General features: G+C 48.8%; 1 protein-coding gene across 3 annotated transcripts in view; it reads right to left on the minus strand.

The window, feature by feature from the left end:
* SREBF2 (sterol regulatory element binding transcription factor 2) overlaps positions 1–23,774 on the minus strand; it is a 60,478-nt gene that overhangs the window by 11,487 nt on the left and 25,217 nt on the right. For all 3 annotated transcript variants that reach the window (XM_060164999.1, XM_060165000.1, XM_060165001.1), the window contains 8 exons: positions 22,567–22,788; positions 21,448–21,562; positions 21,058–21,239; positions 14,577–14,769; positions 13,788–13,969; positions 11,299–11,575; positions 8,553–8,722; positions 1,103–1,271 (listed from right to left, as the gene is read on the minus strand). In XM_060164999.1, the coding sequence (XP_060020982.1) occupies positions 1,103–1,271; positions 8,553–8,722; positions 11,299–11,575; positions 13,788–13,969; positions 14,577–14,769; positions 21,058–21,239; positions 21,448–21,562; positions 22,567–22,788 (1,510 nt within the window). The remainder of the gene's footprint in view (positions 1–1,102; positions 1,272–8,552; positions 8,723–11,298; positions 11,576–13,787; positions 13,970–14,576; positions 14,770–21,057; positions 21,240–21,447; positions 21,563–22,566; positions 22,789–23,774) is intronic.

A 23,774-nucleotide genomic window follows, 5' to 3' on the forward strand; every position in this document is an offset into this window, starting at 1 on the left:
GAGGACAGCCAGCAGAGGGGCACGTGGCGCCGGCTGCTGCTTGGCGGGATTAGGGAAACGCCGCTCCCGCTTACCAGAGCCTTTGCGTGAGGCCTGTGGCCGGCAATCGTCTGGCTGAGCCTATTAAACAAGAAGCCTTGCAATGCTTGTGACAGCTGACTGCCACCGACAGGCCCCCCCAGCTGGCAGGGCGTCACCAGCCTTCCCCTCACTCACACGCCACAGCCGTGTGGGTTTCAATTTGACAAGAGCGGGGAGGCAGGACACTTATGAACACATTCTGGGCGAGAAGGCCTAGAGCCAGAGCCACCAGAGGTGAGAGAGCCAGGGGCAGTCCACGGCGCAGACAAAGCAGCCTGGCGACGCAGCTGAGATTTACGATGGCTTTTGCTTTCATCCTTACTTTCTGGTGTTGTACATCACTCTTCCTTTGAGCAATAAAGTTATTAAAAAGAAACGACGGTGGAACCTCCCTTGCCCACAAAATGTTTGACACACACCCCTGTACCTGCAGGACATGTCTGACTCGCCCCAGACTCCCAGTTCAGAGAGAGGAAAAGCGCAGAAAGCAGAAAGCTACGGCTGCTCAAGTCTGAGCCACCCCGAATAGCCTCTCCTGCTCCAAGGCCGGGTGCGGGGACTCCAATCACTGTCAGACACCGGGGACAGCAAGCCAGCATCGCCTCCCAACGCCTGGAGCCCTGTCCCTGCCACCACTCTGAGCACTTGATGACCGTCTGTCGCCTGTTGTTCCCTAACTGCTCCGTCTATGTCTGTCTGCTTTCCAGGGGGAGCGGGAGATTGGGGCCAGCAAACAGCAACTCCACACATCCTCTGAGTCTCCAAAGCGCCCAGAACAAGGGCAAGATTCCAGCTGGTGCTCAATCACCATTAGTAACGTGTGGCGGTGTGACTGATGTCAGGACCACGGGCTCTGCATGTCAGAGAGAGGCGAGCTGCAAACCCAGCTTAGCTGCTGACCAGGCTCATGACCTCCCTGAGTTTAAGGAAAACATGGCTGAGGCATCCTGTGTCCCCACGTGTCTGGAGTGTAGCCACCCTGTGGTACCGGTGGCTCTCATAGCTGCACAGGTGCTCTCACCTGGGTTCCTCTGGGCACAGTACAGACTCTCCTTGGCAGCCGACTTCACGGACCAGCTCCGCTCCATGAAAAACTTCTGACCCAGGGGGTGGCAGAGCCAGCGCAGCGAGTCGGGAACAGCGCTGCGCTCGGGGCCACACAGGCTCTGGGCGCGACTGAGGAAGTAGCTCTGTGGAAGGACAAGGACCACGGTGACAGCAGGGTGGCAGAACGCTGGCTGCGCCACCATGGTGGAGGCAGACTGGGGAAGGGAGGTCAGCAGGAGGGCTGGGGCACTCACATACCTGGAAGGAAATGCCCTCACTGAAACCAGGGCCATGGCCCTGGTGGAGTCTTCCGGGCTCTATGACCGCATACAAGCCCCAGCTGGATGGGGGTGGGGCCTCAAGGCACCCACGGGGGCCCGGCTGCACCCTGTCCTGCTGGGTCTGCCTAACCCGACTCGAATCTTGTTCTGGGCTGTGCTGGCATTCAACTGCAGAGCTGAGGAGGGCTCTCCCAGGCCCCTCGCGGCACTTTAGCCCTCAGCCCCGTCAATGGCGCTGCACCCTAGCCAGGTGGCCCACTGGGTCCTGGGACTTTTTCTCATCTGTCATTTTAATTACATATCTTTCAGAGTATTTTTAGGCAAAACCGTATTCTGCTTTGACTAATTTTCATCTCTTTTACCTCTGAGTGTGAAGCGTTTAGAACAGGCGCCCAGCAAGTGGTCAGTGACTGTTATTTACCATCACTGTCACTCTAGAAAGCACTGGAGTGAAAGGGCAGCCCTGAGACTCGTCCAGCCCCCTAAAGAGAACCCCCTGCCATCCCTGGATGAGTCCTTGACGTGAACACCCTCTTTGCTGGACAATTCAAAGAGCCAGTGCCCCAGTTTCCCAGGCCCCTCTTCTGCCCACAGGATAACATCACTCCAGGGACCCAGGAATAAGAATTGTAGGGACGATGCTGTCTAACCATGTTTTCAGAAATTGTGTCATTTTTTGAGTAAGGATATCTTTATTCTAAAACCCATGTTTTCCAACCCATAAAAACCACTCGATACAGGCCAATATGAATGAGAAGCTCAGCAGAGAAGGATGGAGGGAGAGAGAAGCGTGAGATGCAGGGAGCCCAGAGGAGGGGCTGCTGGGCCGGGCAGTGGACCTCAACCTTTACACTGCAGCCCTCACCTCCACAACGAAGGTAGCCACCTCCTTGTCTGGTTCAGTCTGATGGTTCTGACCTTTACTGGGCTCTGAGCAGCCATCAGCTACTGTGATGGCCTCAGAAGACTTGAAGGCCAGGGTCAGAAATAGCCCTGCCAAAGTACCACTCAAGAAACATGGACCAAGGAGACTGGCTTTCTTGGGGAACCTGGTGACGGCTGCCTAAATCCAAAAGAAAAGGACCCGGCCAAACTGTTCTCTAATGTTATCATGGCACTCACAGGACCAGGCGGGGCATGTCACTTCAATCTCTAATCACAGGGCCGGCAGCGCTAATGGCCTTTCCTCCTCTTTGCTGATCACCATACTTTAAAAAGGGGACTGGAGAGCAAATGTAGAGAATTCTATGACCTTCTCCTGACCCTCAACCTAGCCCTCCCTGGATGTGAGCTTGTAACTGCAACGGTCAGAGAACAGCAGCTGAGGAGCCTGAAGGGGACAGAGGTTGGGGGTGGTTTGGTGGTAATTCCAGGCCCTTTGAAGACTGCGAACCTTCTAACAGTTGCCCCCAGCTCTCTCCTGAGAGCACATACCCGACAAGCAAGGGAGCTTGATGGCTGCTCCAGGGGAAATCTAGGACCACTGATCCCTAAGAAGGGCCCAAGCGTCACCAACAGAAGCAGAAACAAAGCCTGGTTAGGTGATATTGCAAGAGGAACCCAGAGAAGCGATTTAGAAAATCATTAAGTTAAAATACATTTTTAAGCTTAATTCTTAGAAAAGAAAAACTTTAGTTATAACACATCTCAGCAGGAGGGGGAGCTCCAGTTTAGTGGTTTGAATTAATAAGAAATATAAATCCTGGGATAGTCATCCACGGCATGGCTTCTAGAAGGGAAACTGAGAAAATAACTTCTGTTGCTCTTTTTTTTTTTAATAAATACATTTATTTATTTATGGCTGCGTTGGGTCTTCGTTGCTGTGTGTGGGCTTCCTCTCTAGTTGCGGCGAGCAGGGGCTACTCTTCGTTGTGGTGCGCGGGCTTCTCAATGCAGTCACCTCTCTTGTTGCAGAGCACGGGCTCTAGGCGCACAGGCTTCAGTAGTTGTGGCACGCGGGCTCAGTAGTTGTGTCTCACGGGCTCTAGAGCGCAGGCTCAGTAGTTGTGGCACACGGGCTTAGTTGCTCCACGGCATGTGGAATCTTCCTGGACTAGGGCTCGAACCCGTGTCCCCTGCACTGGCAGGCGGATTCTTAACCACTGTGCCACTGGGGAAGCCCACTTCTGTTGCTCTTTTAATTTTCCTGGTATTACCACCCCATGATCATTTCCTAAATTTTACAGACACCAGAATTCACTCAAGCTGGGGCTGAGGAGCAACCTCACCACCATAATTCATCTGCTAATTGCTGAATTGAGCGGCTGTGGCAGGAGACTCAGAACTGTTCGGATCCTGAGGGCCACCCTGTACCCCTGGGCCAGTTCCAACTCCAGGTTACGTCCTCCCACTCCAGTCCGACTCGGCGGTTCTCAAACTGTGTGCCAAGGGACCCCAAAGCACCGCAGCAAACTCCACAGGGGTGCCGCTGGATATGTCACACTTTGGGGGGAAACACAGCAATGCTCAACATGAATCAGACACCATGTAAACTGCTAGATGGAGGCAGTTCGGTCTCAATGTGAGACTGCATGACCGTCCTCTGGGTGGTGTCATCTTTGGGAAGCTGAGTTTTTGGAGGCTGTTTTAATAAAAAGCAAGTGCAGCGTGAAAGCTGGTGTGGGACAGGAAGTGAAGGTGGTGGCGTCCAGCCTGATTTCAAAGTCTGAGAAGGCACATGCAGCAGGCACACACATCCCATTAGTAAGTATCTATGGTTATTAAGAATAGAACTCAAACATTATTTCTTCCTTCAGTTCTGTGTATTATTTTTCCAAGTGGCCACTAAGTTGTTAAGACAAGTATCTATTAAGATGTTTGCACCTAATTAACAAACAGAACTGTTAGGTATTTCCTTTAGCCCAAGGAAACCATGAAAAAAATTACTGAGGCACAAAGGGTGCCGCGAACCAAGAAAGCTTGGCAACCTCTGGTCTACACCATTTTCACGGAGGCCAGCCCTCTGCGTGACCCCCAATGCCTGACTCATTTGCTGGCTAAATACATTCCACCTTCAAATTCAAATTCAAAGCTTCTTCCTATTTAAGAAAGTACTATCTGGGTCTCTCATTCCCCTTCCAAGAGAAGCAAACAGATGAGAGGGGCAGCTACTTTCCTAGAGACTGGTTCCTCTCCTCTTCCCACCTTACTGAAAATGCACACTTGGCGATACCACTGATTTTCCAAATATTGATACTCTTTGACCCAGCATCACCACCTCTAGACTTAACCTGAAGAGGTATTGTACAAGCGGGTGAGGGTACTTCCCGCAGTACTGTTTCTAACCGCAAATGCTGGAAACAACCCAAACATCTAGCAGCGGCACACTGGCTCCATCAAGGACAGTATTTACACATGCTGGAGCAGCAAGTGGAATAGAAGGCAACAAAGAAAGAGGCCCAAGACTTATAATCTGGTTGAAAAAAGCAAGTGGCAAAACAGGGTTTCTGATATGATCACATTAAATAAATTATAATGCATATATGTCTGACGTGCAGGAAGAAAACTGAGGAAATGCACATTAAACTGCTCACTGCTTGTTAGGCATACCCAATATTTTTGGGGTGGGGGACACTCATTAGGGAACCATTTTCCTGATCCTCAGCTGTTACACACATGCCTTCCTCAAATGGGCTGAGTAGCCCATTAAAGAACACCTGTGTCTTAGCAACAACGACAATCAAAACCCCAGTGGGATTTCTGGGATGACGGGATGAGCCTAAAATTTATATGGCAAGGTGAAGAGCAAACACTAGTCACTAAAGCCGGAGGACTGACACTTCCAGATATCAAGACGTATTCGAGGGGTTGGCCATTAGCGGTGTGCGGTGTTGGTGCAATGGAACTGACTAGAGCGTCCAGAAGGAGACTCATCACACGTGGACATTTAATTTAAGCAAAAGGTGCCACTTGGTGCGGTGCGGAAAGGGCAGTCATTTTAACAACAGATTCTGGGGTTGGGAGATAATACATATGAAAAAAAGTCGATCTTGCACCCCTACCTCCAGCTCATACAAAAATCCGTTCTAAGTGGATTATAGACCTATGTGTGAACATTTGAAAATAAAGTGACTAGCAGATGCCATAGGAGAGTATCTTCATGACTTTGGGGTAGGATAAAGATATATTAAACAGGACATAAAATGTCTAATTGCTAAGGAAAAGATGAATAATCTGGATTTCATGAACATTAAGAACTTATGCTCAGGCTTCCCTGGTGGTGCAGTGGTTAAGAATCTGCCTGCCAATGCAGGGGACAGGCGTGCGAGCCCTGGTCCGGGAAGATCCCACATGCCGCGGAGCAACTAAGATCGTGCGCCACAACTACTGAGCCTGCGCGCTAGAGCCTGCGAGCCACAGCTACTGAGCCCTCGTGCCACAACTACTGAAGCCCACGCACCTAGAGCCCATGCTCCGCAACAAGAGAAGCCACCACAATGAGAAGCTCGCGCACCGCAACGAAGACAGTAGACCCTGCTCACCGCAACTAGAGAAAGCCCACACACAGCAACAAAGACCCACCACAGCCAAAAAAAAAAAAACTTGTGCTCATCAATCAACACCACTGAGAGAGAGAACAGGCAAGTCACAGAGGGAAACAATATATGCAAAGCATATATCCAACAAAGGATCATAGCCAGAAAAAAGAACTCCTCAAACCAACAAAAAGAAAGACGTCACAAATAAAAAACAGATAAAAGACTCGAACAGGGTTTTCACAAAAGAGGCTATCCAAATGGCCAACAAACTATCCCAATGGCCAATGATCAAATGGCCAACAAACTATCCCAATGGCCAATGATAAGGTGCTCAACATCCTTCATCACCTGGGAATTGCAAATGAAAACTATGAGATACCACCAGCAGGGCTAAAAAAACAACACTGTCACGTGGTTGGTGAGGGTGCAGAACTGGAACTCTTTCCACTGTTGGTGAGGTGAAAATTGGTACATCCACTTTGGAAAACTGTCAGGCAGTGTCTACTGAAGCTGAACATATGCATAACCTCTGACCTAGCAGCGCCATCCCAGAAACGCAGTCACATGTTCACTGAAAGATGAACAGGGATGTTCACAGCAGCACTGTTCACAATAACCAAAAACAGGAAACAACCCAAAAGTCCATTTGTAAGCGTCTAGTCATACAATGGACTACTATAACGTAATGAGAATGGGCAATCTGTAAGTACACGCAACATAAATGAACCTTACACGTGACACTGAGCGAAGACAGTCAGACATATACAGGACATATATGTGACTCTCCTTTCATGGGGATGGTGGTCACCTGACTGGAGGGCTTGAGGGGAGGGGCAGTTTGCTGACTGCAAGGGGCCCAAGGTAGGCTTCTGGGATCTTGGTCGTGTTCTGCTTCTTGATCTGTCTGCTGGTTATAAGAGTGTGTTCATTTTGTGAAGTCACTGACCTGTGTATTTATTTATTTACTTATTTATTAATATTATTTTTAAATATTTTCTTATTTATTAGTTATTTGGCTGTGCCAAATAAGTACTTAGTTGCGGCACACAGGATCTTCATTGCGGCACGTGGGATCTTTAGTTGCGGCACGCGGGATCTTTAGTTGCAGCATGTGGGATCTTTTTTAGTTGCGGCATGTGGGATTTAGTTCCCTGTCCAGGAATCAAACCCGGGCCCCCCTACATTGGGAGCGCGGAGTCCTAGCCACTGGACCACTAGGGAAGTCCCTGACCTGTGTATTTATAATTTGCGTACTTTTCTACATGTATATTGTACTTCAATAAAAGGTTTACAGGAACAACAAACAACAGGTGGGTTAAATTACGGTGACAGAAATCAGAATGATGGTTACCCCTGAGGGGGCAGCATGAGTGAAGGCCTGCAGGAGGCTTTGGGGGTGATGGGAACGTACCACTTCTTGATCTGGGTGGTTGTTTACATGCGTAAGTTCACTTTGTAAAAAGAGCTGTTAAGTTAAAATGTGCCTATTTTTCTGTATGTATGTTGTATTTCCGTAAAATTAATGCCTTCAAAGTACTTCTGGGGGGCAGAGAAGTTACAAATGTAACGACATTGGCCCAGAGCACTAGGACTGCTCTCAGCCTAGATTCACTTTGCCCAGAAAGCCCACCTTGACTTCCTCTAAGATGGGGTCGGGAGCCCAGTGTGCTCTCTGGGCAGCCAGATCAGCCCCACCCTCACACTCATCTACTGCCCTGAAGGCCTGGTCCTGGCCTGGTTTCCCTGACAGACTATGTGCTCCCCCAGGCAGGGCGAATGTCCTGCTTGCCACTGCACGTCCTCCCTGGGAAGTGCCTGGCCTAGAGCAGGGACTCAGTCACGTTTGCTGAATGAACGTCTTATTTGGGTCTTGGAAACGGGGTTGCGACACAGAAAGTACACTGGGCTCTCCTATGCCCTTCGTCACCCAGATTACGGTGACACACTTCAAGAAACGTATCAGCGTCACCACAGGGCACGGTCCTGCTCATTCTCAGCTCATCAGCGTTATTAATGAGATATGGAAATGGATAGGGGGGATGTGATCATTCTTTTCTGAAACAGCTGATGTGTTCGTCAGCCTACCCAAAGTAGACATTGAATGAAACGTGCCTGTGTCTGCTGCAGTAAGAGGAAGCCTGAGGTCAGCAGAGGCTGGGAACTAGCTGGTAACAAGGACTGTGAATTATCCAGTTGTGAATTCCCGAGGCTGGCCCTGTGGCAGGCTCACTGGAGGCGCCTGAAACCCCAGTTCCCACCCCAGAATCTGACCTGAGCTCCTCACAAGACATACATTGCACACTGCCGTGATCAACACAAGGTACCAAATAGAATACTTCTGAGTGAACAAAAGAACCAGGAGACACACCAGAAGATTCCAAGCAGAGGAGTCATATATTAATCCCTGAATACAGGTCGCTCTTATCACTGAATCAACCTTCTCACCTCAGGGCACTAAAATGCCTTGTTATGCTTCTAAGGGAGGAATTTCGTCTGTTGTGTTCACTGCCCTAAGTATTTGCGGAATGACCCACTGAATGAATGTCTACCCCTCTAGGTGGTCAGCCCCCCAAGGGCGGGGGCCCACACCTGTGTTCACATCTTGGCTCCTGGCTGGGAAGGGCACTCAGCGAAGGTCCACAGGAGGGATCTGAAGCACACTTACCGCCAGGAAGCCCAGCTTGCCTCCACACTGCGTCTTAAGCCCCATGGCGGCCGTGAGATGGATCTCAACCAGCGTGCTCGGGGGGATTTTCTCCTCTGCACATTCAGCCAGGTTCACAGCGCACAAAGCCATGTGTACGTCTGAACAGGCGGATCCCACAGGAAGCTTGCCTATGGCGGCAGAAACGGACAACGACTGTTGACAGATTCCCTCGACCCAAGCTTTTTCCTGCTTCCTCAAGCACAATCGGAGCACCAGCAGAACCAAAGGAGAAAGTCTGTGAGCTCGGTGATCACACAGTCCTGGATGGGGTGCCAGGCTCTGTGACTTCGTAGCAGTGTGCTCCTTTCTGCCTCACAGGTTGTTGGGGACAAGAGAAAACACAGGTCACAGGTCTGGCCCGTGGCCCCAGCCCTGTGTAATGGGGAGTGGCTGTGACTGCAGGCCGGTGAACAGGACTCAGAGGCGCAAACTCCAATGCTTTCCAAAACGGCGTCAACAGCATGGCCACGTCCTGCTAACACAATCCTGCGTCTCCAAATGTTGCGAGAAAGGTTATAAAAATTAAAGACAAAAACCCAAGAACAAACTGACGTGACTTTATTTTCATTCAACAAGACCCCACGGTATATAAGCGCACACCCTCCTGAGGTGGGGGGACGTGACACACAACTGAGCCGTGACAGCGGACACATCATGGGGCGGAGGTGGAAGGCCAGGAGAGGCTTACTAACCCTCCCGTGAGGGCTGTACAGCTCATCTGCGGTGGTCCTGAACTCGGGGACCAGAGTGCCCTTGCTCAGGCCCCGGGGCCCGTCGAGGCTCTGAGGCTTTCACGCTGCTGCCTGCTTCAGTCCTCACCACAGTGCAGGGAGGTGCCCAAGGCAAGCAGGCGCCTCACTCTGCTGAGCCTCAGGGGTGGCCCAGCCAGGCCTCCCAATCCCACCCAGCCTCTCTGGTCTTTTATCAGCCTCCGGACTTCATTCTGCACAGGCGTTAGGTGTTGGTCCCCCCCGGGAGGCACCACTGACTGGGCTTTCTCCTTTGCAGGGAAGGAAGGCGGAGGGCAGTGTGGGGACCGTGTCACCTCTGTCCTCTTGGTGCCTTGCGCGGGGCCAGGCCCACAGAGTGCTCAGTGAATGTGGGCAGAATGAGTGATGTGAACCATCCCAGCTGGAATTCTCCTGAACAGATGCAGCCTCCAGATCAGAGACCTGGGATGGAGCTGCTTCCCTCCCCCCGGGCCCGGGCACACTGATGGGACAGAGAAGCAGGGTAGGTCTGCAAATGGCCCTCTGCTAGAACTCTACGAAGGCCCCAGGTGTTCACACCCCACAGCTGGCTCCAGTGTCTCATCTCCACTCCCCCTAGGGCCTGGGCTGAAGCTCCCTCCCTCAGCCACCAGGGCCCTATATCCTGTTACCACATCCCACTGCTGTTCTCTGCCCTCATCTTATCGATGGCCCAGCAGCAACTTGCCTTCTTGAACCCTCTGACTTTGCTCCCTCGACACCAAGCATCTTGGCCTCTCCTGCCTGACCACCTCTCAGGCAGCCTCTGCCCGACTCCTTGTCCCGGGCCTGCCCCTTCCGTGTGGGTCTCCTTCCACATGCCCTCGAGGGGCCCCCCTTCACCACAAGCCCTCTCATCAGCACCCATGGTTTTCATTCTCACCTGCAGGCCAAAGACCTAGCTCCTTTCCTTGGCCTGCAGATCCAGCATGGCCCCCACCACTGCATCATTTCCCCTCGGTGTCTCACAGGCAAGTGTCCCGAGCGGAACTTCTCACCTCCTCCCTAGAAAACTGCTTCTCCTCTCGTTTTCCTTACCTTTGCTGGTGGCAACAGCGTTCACCCAAACGCTCAAGCAAGAAACCAGAGAACCATCTTAGCTAGCTCCTTTCCTTACCCTTCCCGTCCAATGAGTCCCCAAGGCCTGTCAACCCCACCTTCTCCTTTATCTCTGTCCTGTCCTCTTGGCACCTGCATTAGCTTCCACTGGTCCTCCCTGAAGGCAGCCTCAATGCTCTCTTCAGAGCGAATCTTCTCGACCTCAGAAGCACAGACCTGATGACATCATTTCCTCCACTGCACTGGCTCCCATCCCTCTCCCCTTGCACAGCCAACCTTGGGGACCACTGAAATATTCTCCTCCAGAGCTACCCACGTGGGGTTCCTCCTTGGGAACATGCATCCCTCTGCCTGGAAGGCACCTCCCCTTCTGCAGAGCTGGTGAACTCTACGCATCCTTTCGTGCAAAGCCTTTCCTTTTCCAGAAAGCCTTTCCTGAAACCCTCCCCAATAAGGACCCCTTCCCCTGAACTGAAATCCAATTCTTCTGCTACCTCTACCACACTGAACTGTAATTCACTTGCTCACCTGTCTGCTTCTCCATTAGAGCAGGAGTTCGTTGAATGAAATAAATGATCATATTTCACTGAATCTAAGATGCCATCAATTTTAAGTTTCACTATTAAGTACCACCAAGGAAAAAACACTGCCAACTCAACCATGACATTCATTGTGTAGAGGACAAAGCCAAGCGTAGAGATGTTAATGTGAAAAATGTGTGTCTTAAATTGATGAACTGCAATCTTTACCGCTGTAGCTGTTTGTCTAACCATCCTAAACGGGTAGTGTGAAGGGGACATCATTCAGCTGGGGCAGAAAACTGGCAAACTGCGCCAGGGTGGAGTGATGGCATGGGGGCACTTCGAGGCAAGACAGGCCGTGGTGGCAGCCCTCACCTGTGATGTGCAGCTGGTGCAGCCTGTGATAGGCCAGGGCTGCATCCCGAGCGCTGGTCTTAGCTTCCTCCTCAAAGCCTGCGGCAGTGGCCAGGGTGGCCCGCCGGTGCTGGAAGACCTTCTTGAGCAGCCAGCGCACCAGGCGCAGCTTCTGCAGGCTGTAGCGGATCACGTTCCAGGAGAGGCTGCAGGCCAGGTCCAGGCGGGAGGTGGGCAGTGCCCGGCCCAACACCGACAGGCAGGTTTGCAGGTTTGCAGCGGCAGCTGCAAAATCCCCCTAGCAAGAGGCAAGAAGGTGTAATGTTCGCTGGCCTTGGTGTGGCCTTTTTGTTTACTTTAACAAAAACTCTTACTTTCTCTTCACCCCTCCCGACTATTAGAGTAATACATACTCACTGAAGAAAATCTGGGAAAATTTAGAAAGCTACAAAAAAGTGAAAAGAAATCACCTGTAATCTTATCCCCCAGAAAGAATGACTGCTGACATTTTAATATATTTCCTCCCAGTCTTTCTACTAAATTGGGATGGTACTGTGTTATATCTTCAAGCAAATACTATTCAGAATTTCAGAATTTATGTACGTAGCTTTCATACATATGGTGATGACATGGATCTAGATGATGAACGATGTGATCTTTTAGGTTCTCAAAGTGTGGTTCCCAGAGATCAGTAGCATCTTGTTAGATGCTACTGGTTTCTGGGAATCTTGTGAGAAATGTGAATTCTTGGTGCCTCACCCTAACCCTCCCCCCCCATCCCCCGACCTAATGAATCAGAGCCTCTGGGGTCAGGGCCTCTGGGTGATCCTAATGTCTGCTGACGTTTGAGAACCACAGTTTTAGGCAAATACACAGCTAAACTACTCTAACCAAGGATCTGAACAACTCTCTGCCAACCTGAGAGGGTCTAGCAGGGAGTCTACTGCCCTGTATTGAAGGCCTTTTTCTCTGTTTTTCTCATTACTGAAGGCGACACAGTCTTGAGAAACTGGAGTAAACGCTCTTCTCCTTTCCCATCACGCAGTGGGTATGATACCTGTACTTTCCTTCCTGCACCATTACAGAAAAGAGGATCCTTACAAGGGGAAAGTGGATGCCAACGCTCTGAGGATGACAATCTCTGAGGTGGTGCTGCCATCCTTCCAGCCAGGAGAAGCACCTGTGTTTACAGGTTCCAAAGGAGGTGGGCCTTTCTCTGTGTCTCCTGGCTCCTCCTTCCCGTCTTTCCCAGGAAGGTTGGCTGTTTCTAAGGCTCGGGCTTTGGCTCTTGTCTCTTCCAACTCACCAATCCAACTCGCCCTTGAGTGCCCTCCCCTGGCAGACGCACAGCTTCCAGCACACCCTGGTCCCGACCCATCTTGGCCACCACGGCCTGCCTCCTGGTCGGGAAGCTTCTCACCCTCAGGGCCCTCTCACAGCACTTTCAAGCAACACGGTTAGACAGAGCCCACCACAGCTTCCAGCCTCCCCCATCTCTGAGTCACTGTCACTGCCACTTTCCTTCCATTTCACATCCCAGGTATTTCTTGAATTCATGCCTTTCCTTTCAATTTCCAGCTCCTTGTCACCTCTCACCCAGCCTCCTCTAAGAGCACCCTCACTTGCTTCCATGCATCTGTGTCTCCCTCCTCCAACTCACCCTTCATACAGCCACCAGAATGACGTTCGTAAAACACAGCCCTGAACCTGTCTCTAGGATAAACATCTAGGGGTACGTGTCATCCTGTGTTAGGGGTGGCGCCAACAACCACACCTATATTGCAGTAGCCGCAGCCCTGGACATGGCTGACAGGTCCACTGACAGACTGGCTGGCCAAATTCTCTCTTGTAGGGTCCGCAGCTGGCAGGCGGGGAGAGCAAGCCCATGGCTACCTGCTGCCGAGGGCTGGACTGGTCCTTGCTCCTCCCGAGACACGGGTGTTTAACTCTTCCTTCCGTGCCGTGAGTTTGCCCCAGAATCCTTCCCATAAACTCCCTTGTTGATTTCAAAAGAGGACTTGCAGCAAATTTTCCTGCTCAAAAACCTTCCTGGTTCTCCAGAGAACTGGGACAAAAACCTCAAATCAGTTGCTAGTCAAATACGTCTCCAACTTGGGCCCTAGCTACACTACCAGCCTTAGCCCTCGTCTCCCCCGACATACCCTACACTCCAGACATACCCATCTACTTGCTAGTCCCCCAGAAGCCCACCTATTCCTGCCATCCTCTCCCCTTGGAAGGGCCTTCCTGCTCTTGACCACTCTGCTCACACCCCAGACTCCCAGAGCACTTTACTCTCCCGTCATATTACAGACTAGAGATCAGCTCGTGTCCGTGGAATCACTTCTGCCTAGGTGCCCTCTCCTCCGCTGCCCTGTAACTGTTGGGGGTAGGGTCCCCTCGTCCTCTTGCCCCCCGGGGTATTTTTATATGCTGGGGTGTTGGAATAAGTTGCTGAGTTATGGGCCGAGCCTGGGGGAGGAAGGGGAAAGGCAGGCGGCAGGACTCACCCGGGCCAGGTCCAGGTCTGCCTGCTTCCGGTGCCTCCAGAAGGTGACTGAGGAGCGCGAATGCGGCCGGATCACTGGCTCCCCGTGGACCAGCAGCTTCACAAAGACGCTCAGGACAATCACACCGTTCACCAGCCACAAGAGGAGCGTTGGCATCATCCAGTCAAACCAGCCCGCAGAACCTAAGGAGGAGCGTCTCAGCTGAGCCCGTGGGGAAGCACCTCCTGAAGCAGCCCTGGGAGACTGCAGGGCACCTGACTGACCCCTCACTGTGAGAGCAAAGAGCCTCCTACCTCATTTTTGGAACAAATGCGATTGCTTCATGTAGTAGCAATGTCGAAGTGCACAGGGGGGGAATAATACATGCACCTTAATCCACACGATAGCAAATTTGGGATGGTTCTACAGCCTAACTAGGAACCCTGTAGCCCTTGTCTCTATGGGGCAGGATGCCACAAAAATCTTTGTTAGCCAAGGCAGGGTTAGGCCACTGGTTTAATGACTCAGGCAGTAAGAAGACCACATCCTCCTTCAAACAGCCACACCCTCAAACCCCCAATTAAGGCAGTGCAGGGTCCTGATTTGTTTTGCTCTTTCTGACTGAACTTGGGTTTGCCCTGTTACTTCTGAAATGCGACTTATGCCAGTCCCTATCAGAAGCAAGCAGGCGGGGGCCCCCTACGAAAGCCCTTCGGGACCTGGCGGACAAGCCGAGTGGCTGCATGCAGGGCCTTCTCCTGCCACAGCAGCCCACCCAGGCCCGGGTGGCACGAGGGGCCTTCCACCTACCTGACTCGAGAGACAGCATGCTGCGGCCAGAGCCTGAGTGTGGACGCTGGTCCGAGTCGTGGGCCCCTCCCCATTGCAGCAGGGCGGTCAGGGGGTTAAAGGAGAGGCACAGGAAGGTGAGGACACACAGCAGGATTCGCGAGCGGTCCACCATGCCAAGTGCTACAGGAGGAGAGTCTGGCTCATCTTTGACCTTCAAAACGGGGCCACAAGGTTAGAACAAATACTGCGTGGATTTTTATAGCATTTTACTTTTATATATATCGGAATCAGATCATGAGATTTAAATTCAAGACCATTAAGTCAGATGGGAATAAAGCACTTGCCCTCTTGCCACCTGGGAGAAGAACATGTTCTAAAGACCAGAGGGACATGAGCTCTGCTTTTACAACAGAGCTCCATCACAAAAGAGAACACTCTGCAGGATTCTGTTTCTGTGTAATTCCACAACAGGCAAGCTCATCTAAAGCGACAGAAGGCAGATCAGAAGTCTCAGGCTGGAGAGACGTGTGTGCACTTCCTGCAAAGTGTAAGTTCATGGGAGATAAAAATGTTCTATATCATTTTGTTCTAAACTAGAAGGGATTTATTCATTTATCATTTTGTTGTTTTTTTTATAAATTTATTTATTTTTCTTTTATTTATTTTTGGCTGCATTGGGTCTTCGTTGATGCGTGCGGGCTTTCTCTAGTTGCAGTGAGCGGGGGCTACTCTTCCTTGCGGTGTGCGGGCTTCTCATTGCGGTGGCTTCTCTTGTTGCGGAGCACAGGCTCTAGGCACGCAAGCTTCAGTGGTTGCCGCACGCAGGCTCGTAGTTGTGGCTCCCGGGCTCTAGAGTGCAGGCTCAGTAGTTGTGGTGCACGGGCTTAGTTGCTCCGTGGCATGTGGGATCTTCCTGGACCAGGGCTTGAACCTGTGTCCGCTGCACTGGCAGGTGGACTCTTAACCACTGCGCCACCAGGGAAGCCCCATTTATTGTTTTTTGTTTTGTTTTGGTTTTTTTGGCTGCACCACACAGCTGATAAGATCTTAGTTCCCTGACCAGGGATCAAACCCGGGCCCTCAGCAGTGAAAGAGTGGAGTCCCAACCACTGGACCTCCAGGGAATTCCCTATTGTTATTTTTTAATTGAAGTATAATTGACCTACAACACTATGTTGGTTCGAAGTACACAACAGAGTGACTCGATGTTTTCATACATTACATCAGCTCCATGGTAAGTCTAGTTACCATCTGTCACCATACAAAAACACTACGATACTATTGACTATATTCCCCATGTTGTATATTTCACCCTTGTGACATTTATTTTGTAACTGGAAGTTTATAATATCTTTTTTTTAAATTTTTTTTTTAGTTTGTAGTATCTCTTAACCTCCCTCACCTATTTCACTCACCCTCCCAACTCCCTCCCCTCTGGCAATCACCCATTTGTTCTCTGTATCTACCAGTCTGTTTCGTTTTGTTGTGTTCGTCCATTTGTTTTGTTTTTTAGATTCCATATGTAAGTGAAATCCTATGTATTTGTCTTTGTCTGACTCATTTCACTTAGCATAATACCCTCTAGGATCATACATGGTGCGACAACATCTCATTCTTTTTTACAGCTGAGTAACATTACACGGTATATATATATATATATATATATATATATCTCACATCTTCTTTATCTACTCATCTATCTGTGGGCACTTAGGTTGCTTCCATATCTTGGGCTATTGTAAATAATGCTGCAATAAACATAAGGGTGAACATTACTTTTTGAATTAGTGTTTTTGTTTTCTTTCAGAAAAATACCCAGAAGTGGAATTGCTGGATTGGATGGTAGTTTTATTGCAAATTTTTTGAGGAAACTTCCTACTGTTTTCCATAGTGGCTGTATCAATTTTCATTTCCACCAATAGTGCATGAGGGTCCCCTTTTCTCCACATCCTCACCAACACCTATCATTTTCTGTCTCTTTTATTACACTTAGCATAATACCCTCTAGGTCCATCCACGTTGTCACAAATGGCAAGATTTCACTCTTTTCTTATGGCTAATATTTCATTGCATATATACCACATCTTCTTTATCCACTCATCTATTTCTGGGCACTCAGGTTGCTTCCTTATCTTGGCTATTGTAAATAATGCTGCAACGAACACAGGGGTGCATATTTTTTTTTTTTTTTTTTAATATTTATTTCTTTGGCTGTGCCGGGTCTTAGTTGTGGCATTCAGGATCTTCGTTGCTGCATGTGGGATCTTTTTAGTTGCGGCATGAGAAATCTTAGTTGTGGCATGCGGGATCTAGTCCCCTGACAAGGGATTGAACCCATGCCCCCTACAATGGAAGCTCGGAGTCCTGACCACTGGACCACCAGGGAATTCCTGATGTTGAGCATCTTTTCATGTGCCTGTTGGCCATTTATATGTCTTGCAAAAATGTCTATTCATGTCTTCTGCCCATTTTAAAATTGTTGTTTGTTTGGGGGTTTTTCTGATGTTGAGTTGTATGACTTCTTTGAAAATTTTGGATACTAACCCCTTATTAGATATATTGTTTGCAAATACCTTCCTCCATTCAGTAGGTAGCCTTTTAGTTTTGTTGGTAGTTTCCTTTGCTGTGCAAAAGGTTTTTCTTTTGTTTTTTTTTAGGGTTACATCCGTCTACTCTCTTTTTTTTCTTAATTTATTTTTATTTTTAGCTGCGTCAGGTCTTAGTTGTGGCACGCAGAATCTTTTTGTTGTGGTGCGCGGGCTCTCCGTTGTGGCGTGTGGGCTTCTCTCTAGTTGTAGCCCGTGGGCTTCTCTCTAGTTGTGGCGTGTGGGTTTTTCTCTCTCTAGTTGTGGGGCGCAGGTTCCAGAGCACTTGGGCTCTGTAGTTGTGGCGTTTGGGCTCCAGAGCGCATGGGTTTTGTGGTTTGTGGTATGCAGCCTCTCTAGTTGAGATGCGTGGGCTCAGTAGTTGTGGCGCATAGGCTTAGTTGCCCAGTGGCGTGTGGGATCTTAGTTCCCCGACCAGGGATCGAACCCGTGTCTCCTGCATTGGAAGGCAGATTCTTTATTTACCACTGGACCACCAGGGAAGTCCCAATGCAAAAGCTTTTTAATTTGATGTAGTTCCATTTGTTTATTTTTGCTTTTGTTCCCCTTGCCTGAGGAGACACAGCTCCTCCCAAATTGCTAAGACCAGATTTCCCTGGTGGTGCAGTGGTTAAGAATCCACCTGCCAATGCAGGGGACACAGGTTCGAGCCCCAGTCCGGGAAGATCTCACATGCTGCAGAGCAATGAAGCCCATGCGCTGCAACTACCAAACCTGTACTCCAGGGCCTGCAAACCACAACTGCTGAGCCCGTGTGCCACAACTACTGAAGCCCGTGCGCCTAGAGCCTGTGCTCCGCAACAAGAGAAGCCACAGCGATGAGAAGCCCATGCACCGCGATGAAGAGTAGCCCCCGCTCGCTGCAGCTAGGGAAAGCCTGCACACGCAACGACAAAGACCTGACGCAGCCAAAAATAAATAAATTAAAATTAATTAATTAATTTTTAAAAATTGTTAAGACCAATAACAAAGAGCATACTGTCTATGTTTTCTTCTGGGAGTCTTATGGTTTCAGGTCTTACATTTAAGTCTTTGATCTATTTTGAGTTTATTTTTGTAGATGGTGTGAGAAAGTAGTCCAGTTGATTCTTCTGCATGTAGCTGTCCCATTTTCCCAGCACCATTTATTGAAGAAGCTGTCATTTCCCCTTTGTATATTCTTGCCTCCTTTGTCATAGATTTAAGTATGGGTTTGTTTCTAGGCTCTCTATTCTGTTCCATTGATCACGTGTCTGTTTTTGTGCCAGTACCACACTGTCTTGATTACTGTAGTCTGAAATCACGGAATGTGCTACCTCCAGCTCTGTTGTTCTTTCTCAAGATTGTTTTGGCTATTTAGGGTCCTTTGTGTTTCCACATAAATTTTAGAATTATTTGTTCTAGTTCTGTGAAAAATGTCTTTGGTATTTTGACAGGGATTGCACTGAATCTGTAGGTTGCCTTGAGGAATATGGTCATTTTAACGGTATTAATTCTTCCAACCCATGAGCACAATATACCTTTCCATCTGTTTGTGTTGTCATCAATTTCTTTCATCAATGTCTTATAGTTTTTCCAGTACAGGTCTTTTACCTACTTGGTTAGATTTATTCCTAGACATTTTCTTCTTTTTGATGCAATTGTAAATGGGATTGTTTTTCATTTCTCTTTCTGATACTTTGTTGTTAGTGTATAGAAATGTAACAGATTTCTGTATATTAATTTTGTATCCTGCAAACTTACTGATTTTATTTATTAGTTCTAACAGTTTTTTGAAGGTGTCTTTAGAATTTCCTATATATAGTATCATGTCATCTGCAAACAGTGACAGTTTTTTTTTGTTTATTTATTTATTTTTGGCTGCATTGGGTCCTTGTTGCTGCGTGCGGGCTTTCTCTAGTTGCAGCAAGTGGGGGCTACTCTTTGTTGCGGTGCGCAGGCTTCTCATTGCGGTGGCTTCTCTTGTTGCGGAGCATGGGCTCTAGGTGTGCGGGCTTCAGTAGTTGTGGCACACGGGCTCAGCAGTTGTGGCTTGCAGGCTCTGGAGGGCAGGCTCAGTAGTTGTGGCACACAGGCTTAGTTGGTCCGCGGCACGTGGGATCTTCCCGGACCAGGGATTGAATCCGTGTCCCCTGCATTGGCAGGAAGACTCCCAACCACTATGCCACCAGAGATGCCCAACAGTGACACTTTTACTTCTTCCTTTCCAAACTGGATTCCTTTTATTTCTTTTTCTTGTCTGATCACTGTGGCTAGGACTTCCAATTCTATGTAGAATAAAAGTGGTGAGAGTGGGCATCCTTGCCTTGTTCCTGATCTTGGAAGAAATGCTTTCAGCTTTTTACTCTATATCTTGATTACTGTGAGTTACATAAGCGTATACAACACTTGTTAAAACTCATCATACTGCACGATACAGTAAAATAGGTGCACTGTATCACATATAAATTACACCTCAAAGTTGATTAAAGACCATACTTTAGTATGAACCTATTTACAGAAGCTTGCTTATTCTTTTTTTTTTTTTAGCCGCACCACACAGCTAATAGGATCTTAGTGCCCCAACCAGGGATTGAACCTGGGCCTTCAGTGGTGAAAGTGTGGAGTCCTAACCACTGGACTGCCAGGGAATTCCCAGACGCTTGTCTATATCTAAAACCACAACATTGTTTTGTTTTCTCCCCAGTTTTACAGAGGGAGAACTGGAGGCAGAGGCCCTGCCTGCCCAGGGAGCCTAAGGAGGGAGGGAGACTGGAACCAGATCTCCGCTGACTCCCAGGGTGTACATCCCACACAACTTGTTTTCAGTATTTTTAAACCATTTGAAAATTTCTTCTAAGGATTCAGACACCTATCTAATTCAACGTATATGTCACGTGGCCTTTTGTTACCAAGCAGAATCACATTTATAAAATATTTCAAAAATAGAGCTTCCTTAATAAAATTAAGTACATGATACAATAAATGGTCTGATCAAAAACTTATGCTAGGGGCTTCCCTGGTGGCACAGTGGTTGGGAATCCGCCTGCCAGTGAAGGGGACCCAGGTTCGAGCCCTGGTCCGGGAAGATCCCACATGCCAAGGAGCAACTGGGCCCGTGCACCACAACTACTGAGAGCCTGCGCTCTAGAGCCTGTGCTCCGCAACAAAAGAAGCCACCGTGGTGGGGGGCCCGTGCACCGCGACGAGGAGTGGTCCCCGCTGGCCGCAACTAGAGAAGGCCCTCGCGTAGCAATGAAGACCCAACGCAGCCAAAAATAAACAAATAAAATAAATTAAAAAAAAAAAAAAAACTTACGCTAGAAGGGAACTCTGTGCTTTTGAGGCCAGAAACTAACTGCCAATGTCAAAATACAGCACAAACCCCAGTGGTCTCCACAGGCTCCTGGGAAGATCATTAGGCTTGAGCCTCTTTTAACGAATTCCATTAAACAAGAATTGCCAGGGGCTTTCTTCCACAATTAAAGGCCCTTGGTAGGAATGTTATCTGTTAGACTGCAAACTGTAATCATTTCCCAAAGAGGACCCAGAGGCAGCATCATCCTAACCCAACTGATCAACCTCACAAAGTGGTCTTGCCAGGCTCATTATGGGCGAGGGAAGCGATGAGGTGCCTCCAGCAACTCCTGGCTCCGCACAACAGCCGCTGTGTGTTCCCATGCTGGATTTGGCCATTATTCCCCTCTGATGGGCCCTTTCAGCAAGGACCAGTAAAACCGGAGGTTGTATCCCCATAGAGTCAGCTTTCTTTTTCTTTATTCTCCAGTACGTGGCTAATTTCACAGAATTCTCGTTCCTCTCCAGCCCAGGGCCTCTGAACACCTGACCTGGACCGCTGTCTGCAGCCTCCCCACTATTAACTTTGGGGAGATGGGAGAGATTCCAGGGGTCAGGGGATTTCAAAAGCTCATTACCTTTGCGTCATCCAATAGAGGGCTTCCTGGCTCAGAGTCGATGGAGTAGGGGGAGAAGCCTGCCTGGGACCCTGAGTCGGAGGCCGGAGGCGACATCAGAAGGACATTCTGATTAAAGTCATCGATCTTCAGGTCCACGTCATTGTCCACCAGGCTGCCTAGGTCAATGCCCTTCAAGAGCTCTGTAAAGAAAACCCTACCTGGCAAACGGTCCGTTTTATAGCACCCCACCTGGGCTGGAGCTGGGCTAGGTGAGGGATGCACAGCCCCTGCTCCTGCTTCACCCCTGAAGGCACCTTTTACACAACAGTGGACCCTGCCCGGTGCCCAGCACAGGACTTCTACTATAACCGGAAAGTCTGAAACCCTTTTCTCAACGAGCACACTTACTGTTCTTCTGATTTGCCAGTTTCAGCACCATGTTCTCCTGGCGCAGTTTATGATTGACCTGCTGCAAGTATTTGATGTAGTCAATGGCCTTCCTCAGAACGCCAGACTTGTGCATCTGGGAAGGAAGACGGGTGAAAAACACGGTGGCGTCAGACCAGCTTGCAGTGAAGAGAGCAGAGGCCCAGAGCTCGGGCTCTGGAGTGGGAGGTGCTGAGTTCAGATGCTGACTCTCCCACTACTTAGCTGTGCAACCCAGGACAAGTTACTCAACATCTCTGAACCTCACTTTCCTCCTCCGTGAAATAGGGATAATGATAGTATATGAGTCATAGGCTTGCCATGAGGATTAAATGAGCTAATATGTGTAAAGAGTTTAGCCTCTGGCCTGGCACACAGTAACACTATATATTAGCTGTTACTCCTACTTCCTATGATAATCCTAGCATCAAAACAAACTTTAAGGAAAACAAATGACAAACCAAAAACCAGAGTACTGTTGGCTGGTTATCTGAAGTAAAGGTATATTAGTACCTTTCAGATTTGTAGGCTACAAGGAAAATTATATTTTCTTTCAAAATAGAGGTAAAGATAAACAGACAACAGGTAAAAAAAATCTCCTATGTGCCAAAGCCAAAAGGTACATTCATTGAAACACCAGAAATTTATGAAAAACCAATTTCCTCTATTTGTTCTTTGTCAAAGATCCAATCTCCATTTTTCCTCCTCCCTAAAAGGTTAAAATATTGTTAGCCATCCCTGAATACAATTAAACATATGCCAAAAATGCCATCAGCTGCCTCAGATGTACACACGGTTGTGTATCTGGCCATCAGTGAGCAGTAGGTGTCTGCGACACGGTGGTAGTAGTGGAGGTGGTGGTGGCCACCACCACTGCAGAGCAGACTCAAAGGTCCAGGCAGGCCACGGCCTTACCAACACCCAACAGTTAATATTTTATAATCCTGGAATTTCAAAACACCAAGATGCTTTAGTAAGAGAGCACCTTTAACTATTCTTGCATTCACTCAGCCTGGGCCTGGGTCTTCCCTAAATTCCTGCAGCAAAGACAGATAGAGGGGAGATGATGGGGCATGAAATAACATTTTGCTTGGCACCTACCTTGGCATCTGTCCCCATGACCAGGTCCTTCAACTCAATGATTTTGTCATTGATGGAGGAGCGATACCGCTTCTCAATGATGTTGTGTGTCGTCCTCCTTTCTCCTTCCTTGGGGGGCTCGAGCTGCTTGACTCCTCCAGGTACCTGCTTAATGGGCACTTTCTCTTGTCCCATCATCACAGGCATTGTGGTCAGAATGGTCCCATTGCTGCCCACCAGGGTCTAGAACAGACACAAGGGCAGAATGACCACTTGGTTAGTCTGAGTAAAGCAACCTCGCAACACAAACCCACTGGCCCTGGCCACGTAGCATCACCTGAAAACGCTGTATAGCCTGACACCCTTCCTGGGTTAATTAAGTCCAGAAGCCTTGGGAGCCGTGGTACCTCAGGTACTGTGCCCCTTTCAGAGTCACTGTTGATTAGTCATGTGCCACAACAGCATTAATGTGGATACACACCAACCTTTGATGTAGGGATGCCAGAAACACGTCATGTGATTCCTGCTTTGCTGTCGACCCATTAGCCACCTCTGAGCTTGCATACAATGCACCAACCACAGAACTTTCTCCTGGTGTATGGCACGTATTTTCCTCTCACATGACGGTGAAGTTAACTTACTGCATTTCCTTATACGATTTGCCCATCAAAAAGCTCAAGGGCAGAAGTGAAAATCAGAGCCATTTTATTAAACAGACCAACTAGAGAGGCTTCCCCTTGTTTTCCCCTCAAATCTGCTTTGCCTGCTCTTTGTTTCTGTTTTCACTACTTTTAGTTTTATTTTCTTCAACAAATGGCCTCAATATCCAAATGGCCAATGAACACACAAAAAGCTTCTTAACTTCGTTAGTCATCAAGAAATAATTCACACATAGTAAAAAGCACACAGTTTAAGTGTACAGTTTAATGGAATTGTGATGTATGCATACAATGTGTGTAACCAAGGTAACCCTGACCAAGGCACAGACCATTTCTATCCCCTTAGAAAGTTCCCTCATGCCCCTTCCCCCAGAGCAGTAATCATGCTCTGACTTCCAGCACCATCTTCCTGAACTCTGTATAAATGGAATCATCAGCAGGAACTCTCTGTGATAAGCATCTTTTGCTCAGTGTACTATTGTTGAGGTTTAGCCATGTAGTTGTATGTATCAATAGTTCTTTTTGGATGGATAGTTGGGTTGTTTCTAGTTCTTGGCTTTTATGAGTAAG

This window comes from Lagenorhynchus albirostris, chromosome 11 (genome assembly GCF_949774975.1).
Source record: "Lagenorhynchus albirostris chromosome 11, mLagAlb1.1, whole genome shotgun sequence".
Taxonomy (NCBI): Eukaryota; Metazoa; Chordata; class Mammalia; order Artiodactyla; family Delphinidae; genus Lagenorhynchus; species Lagenorhynchus albirostris.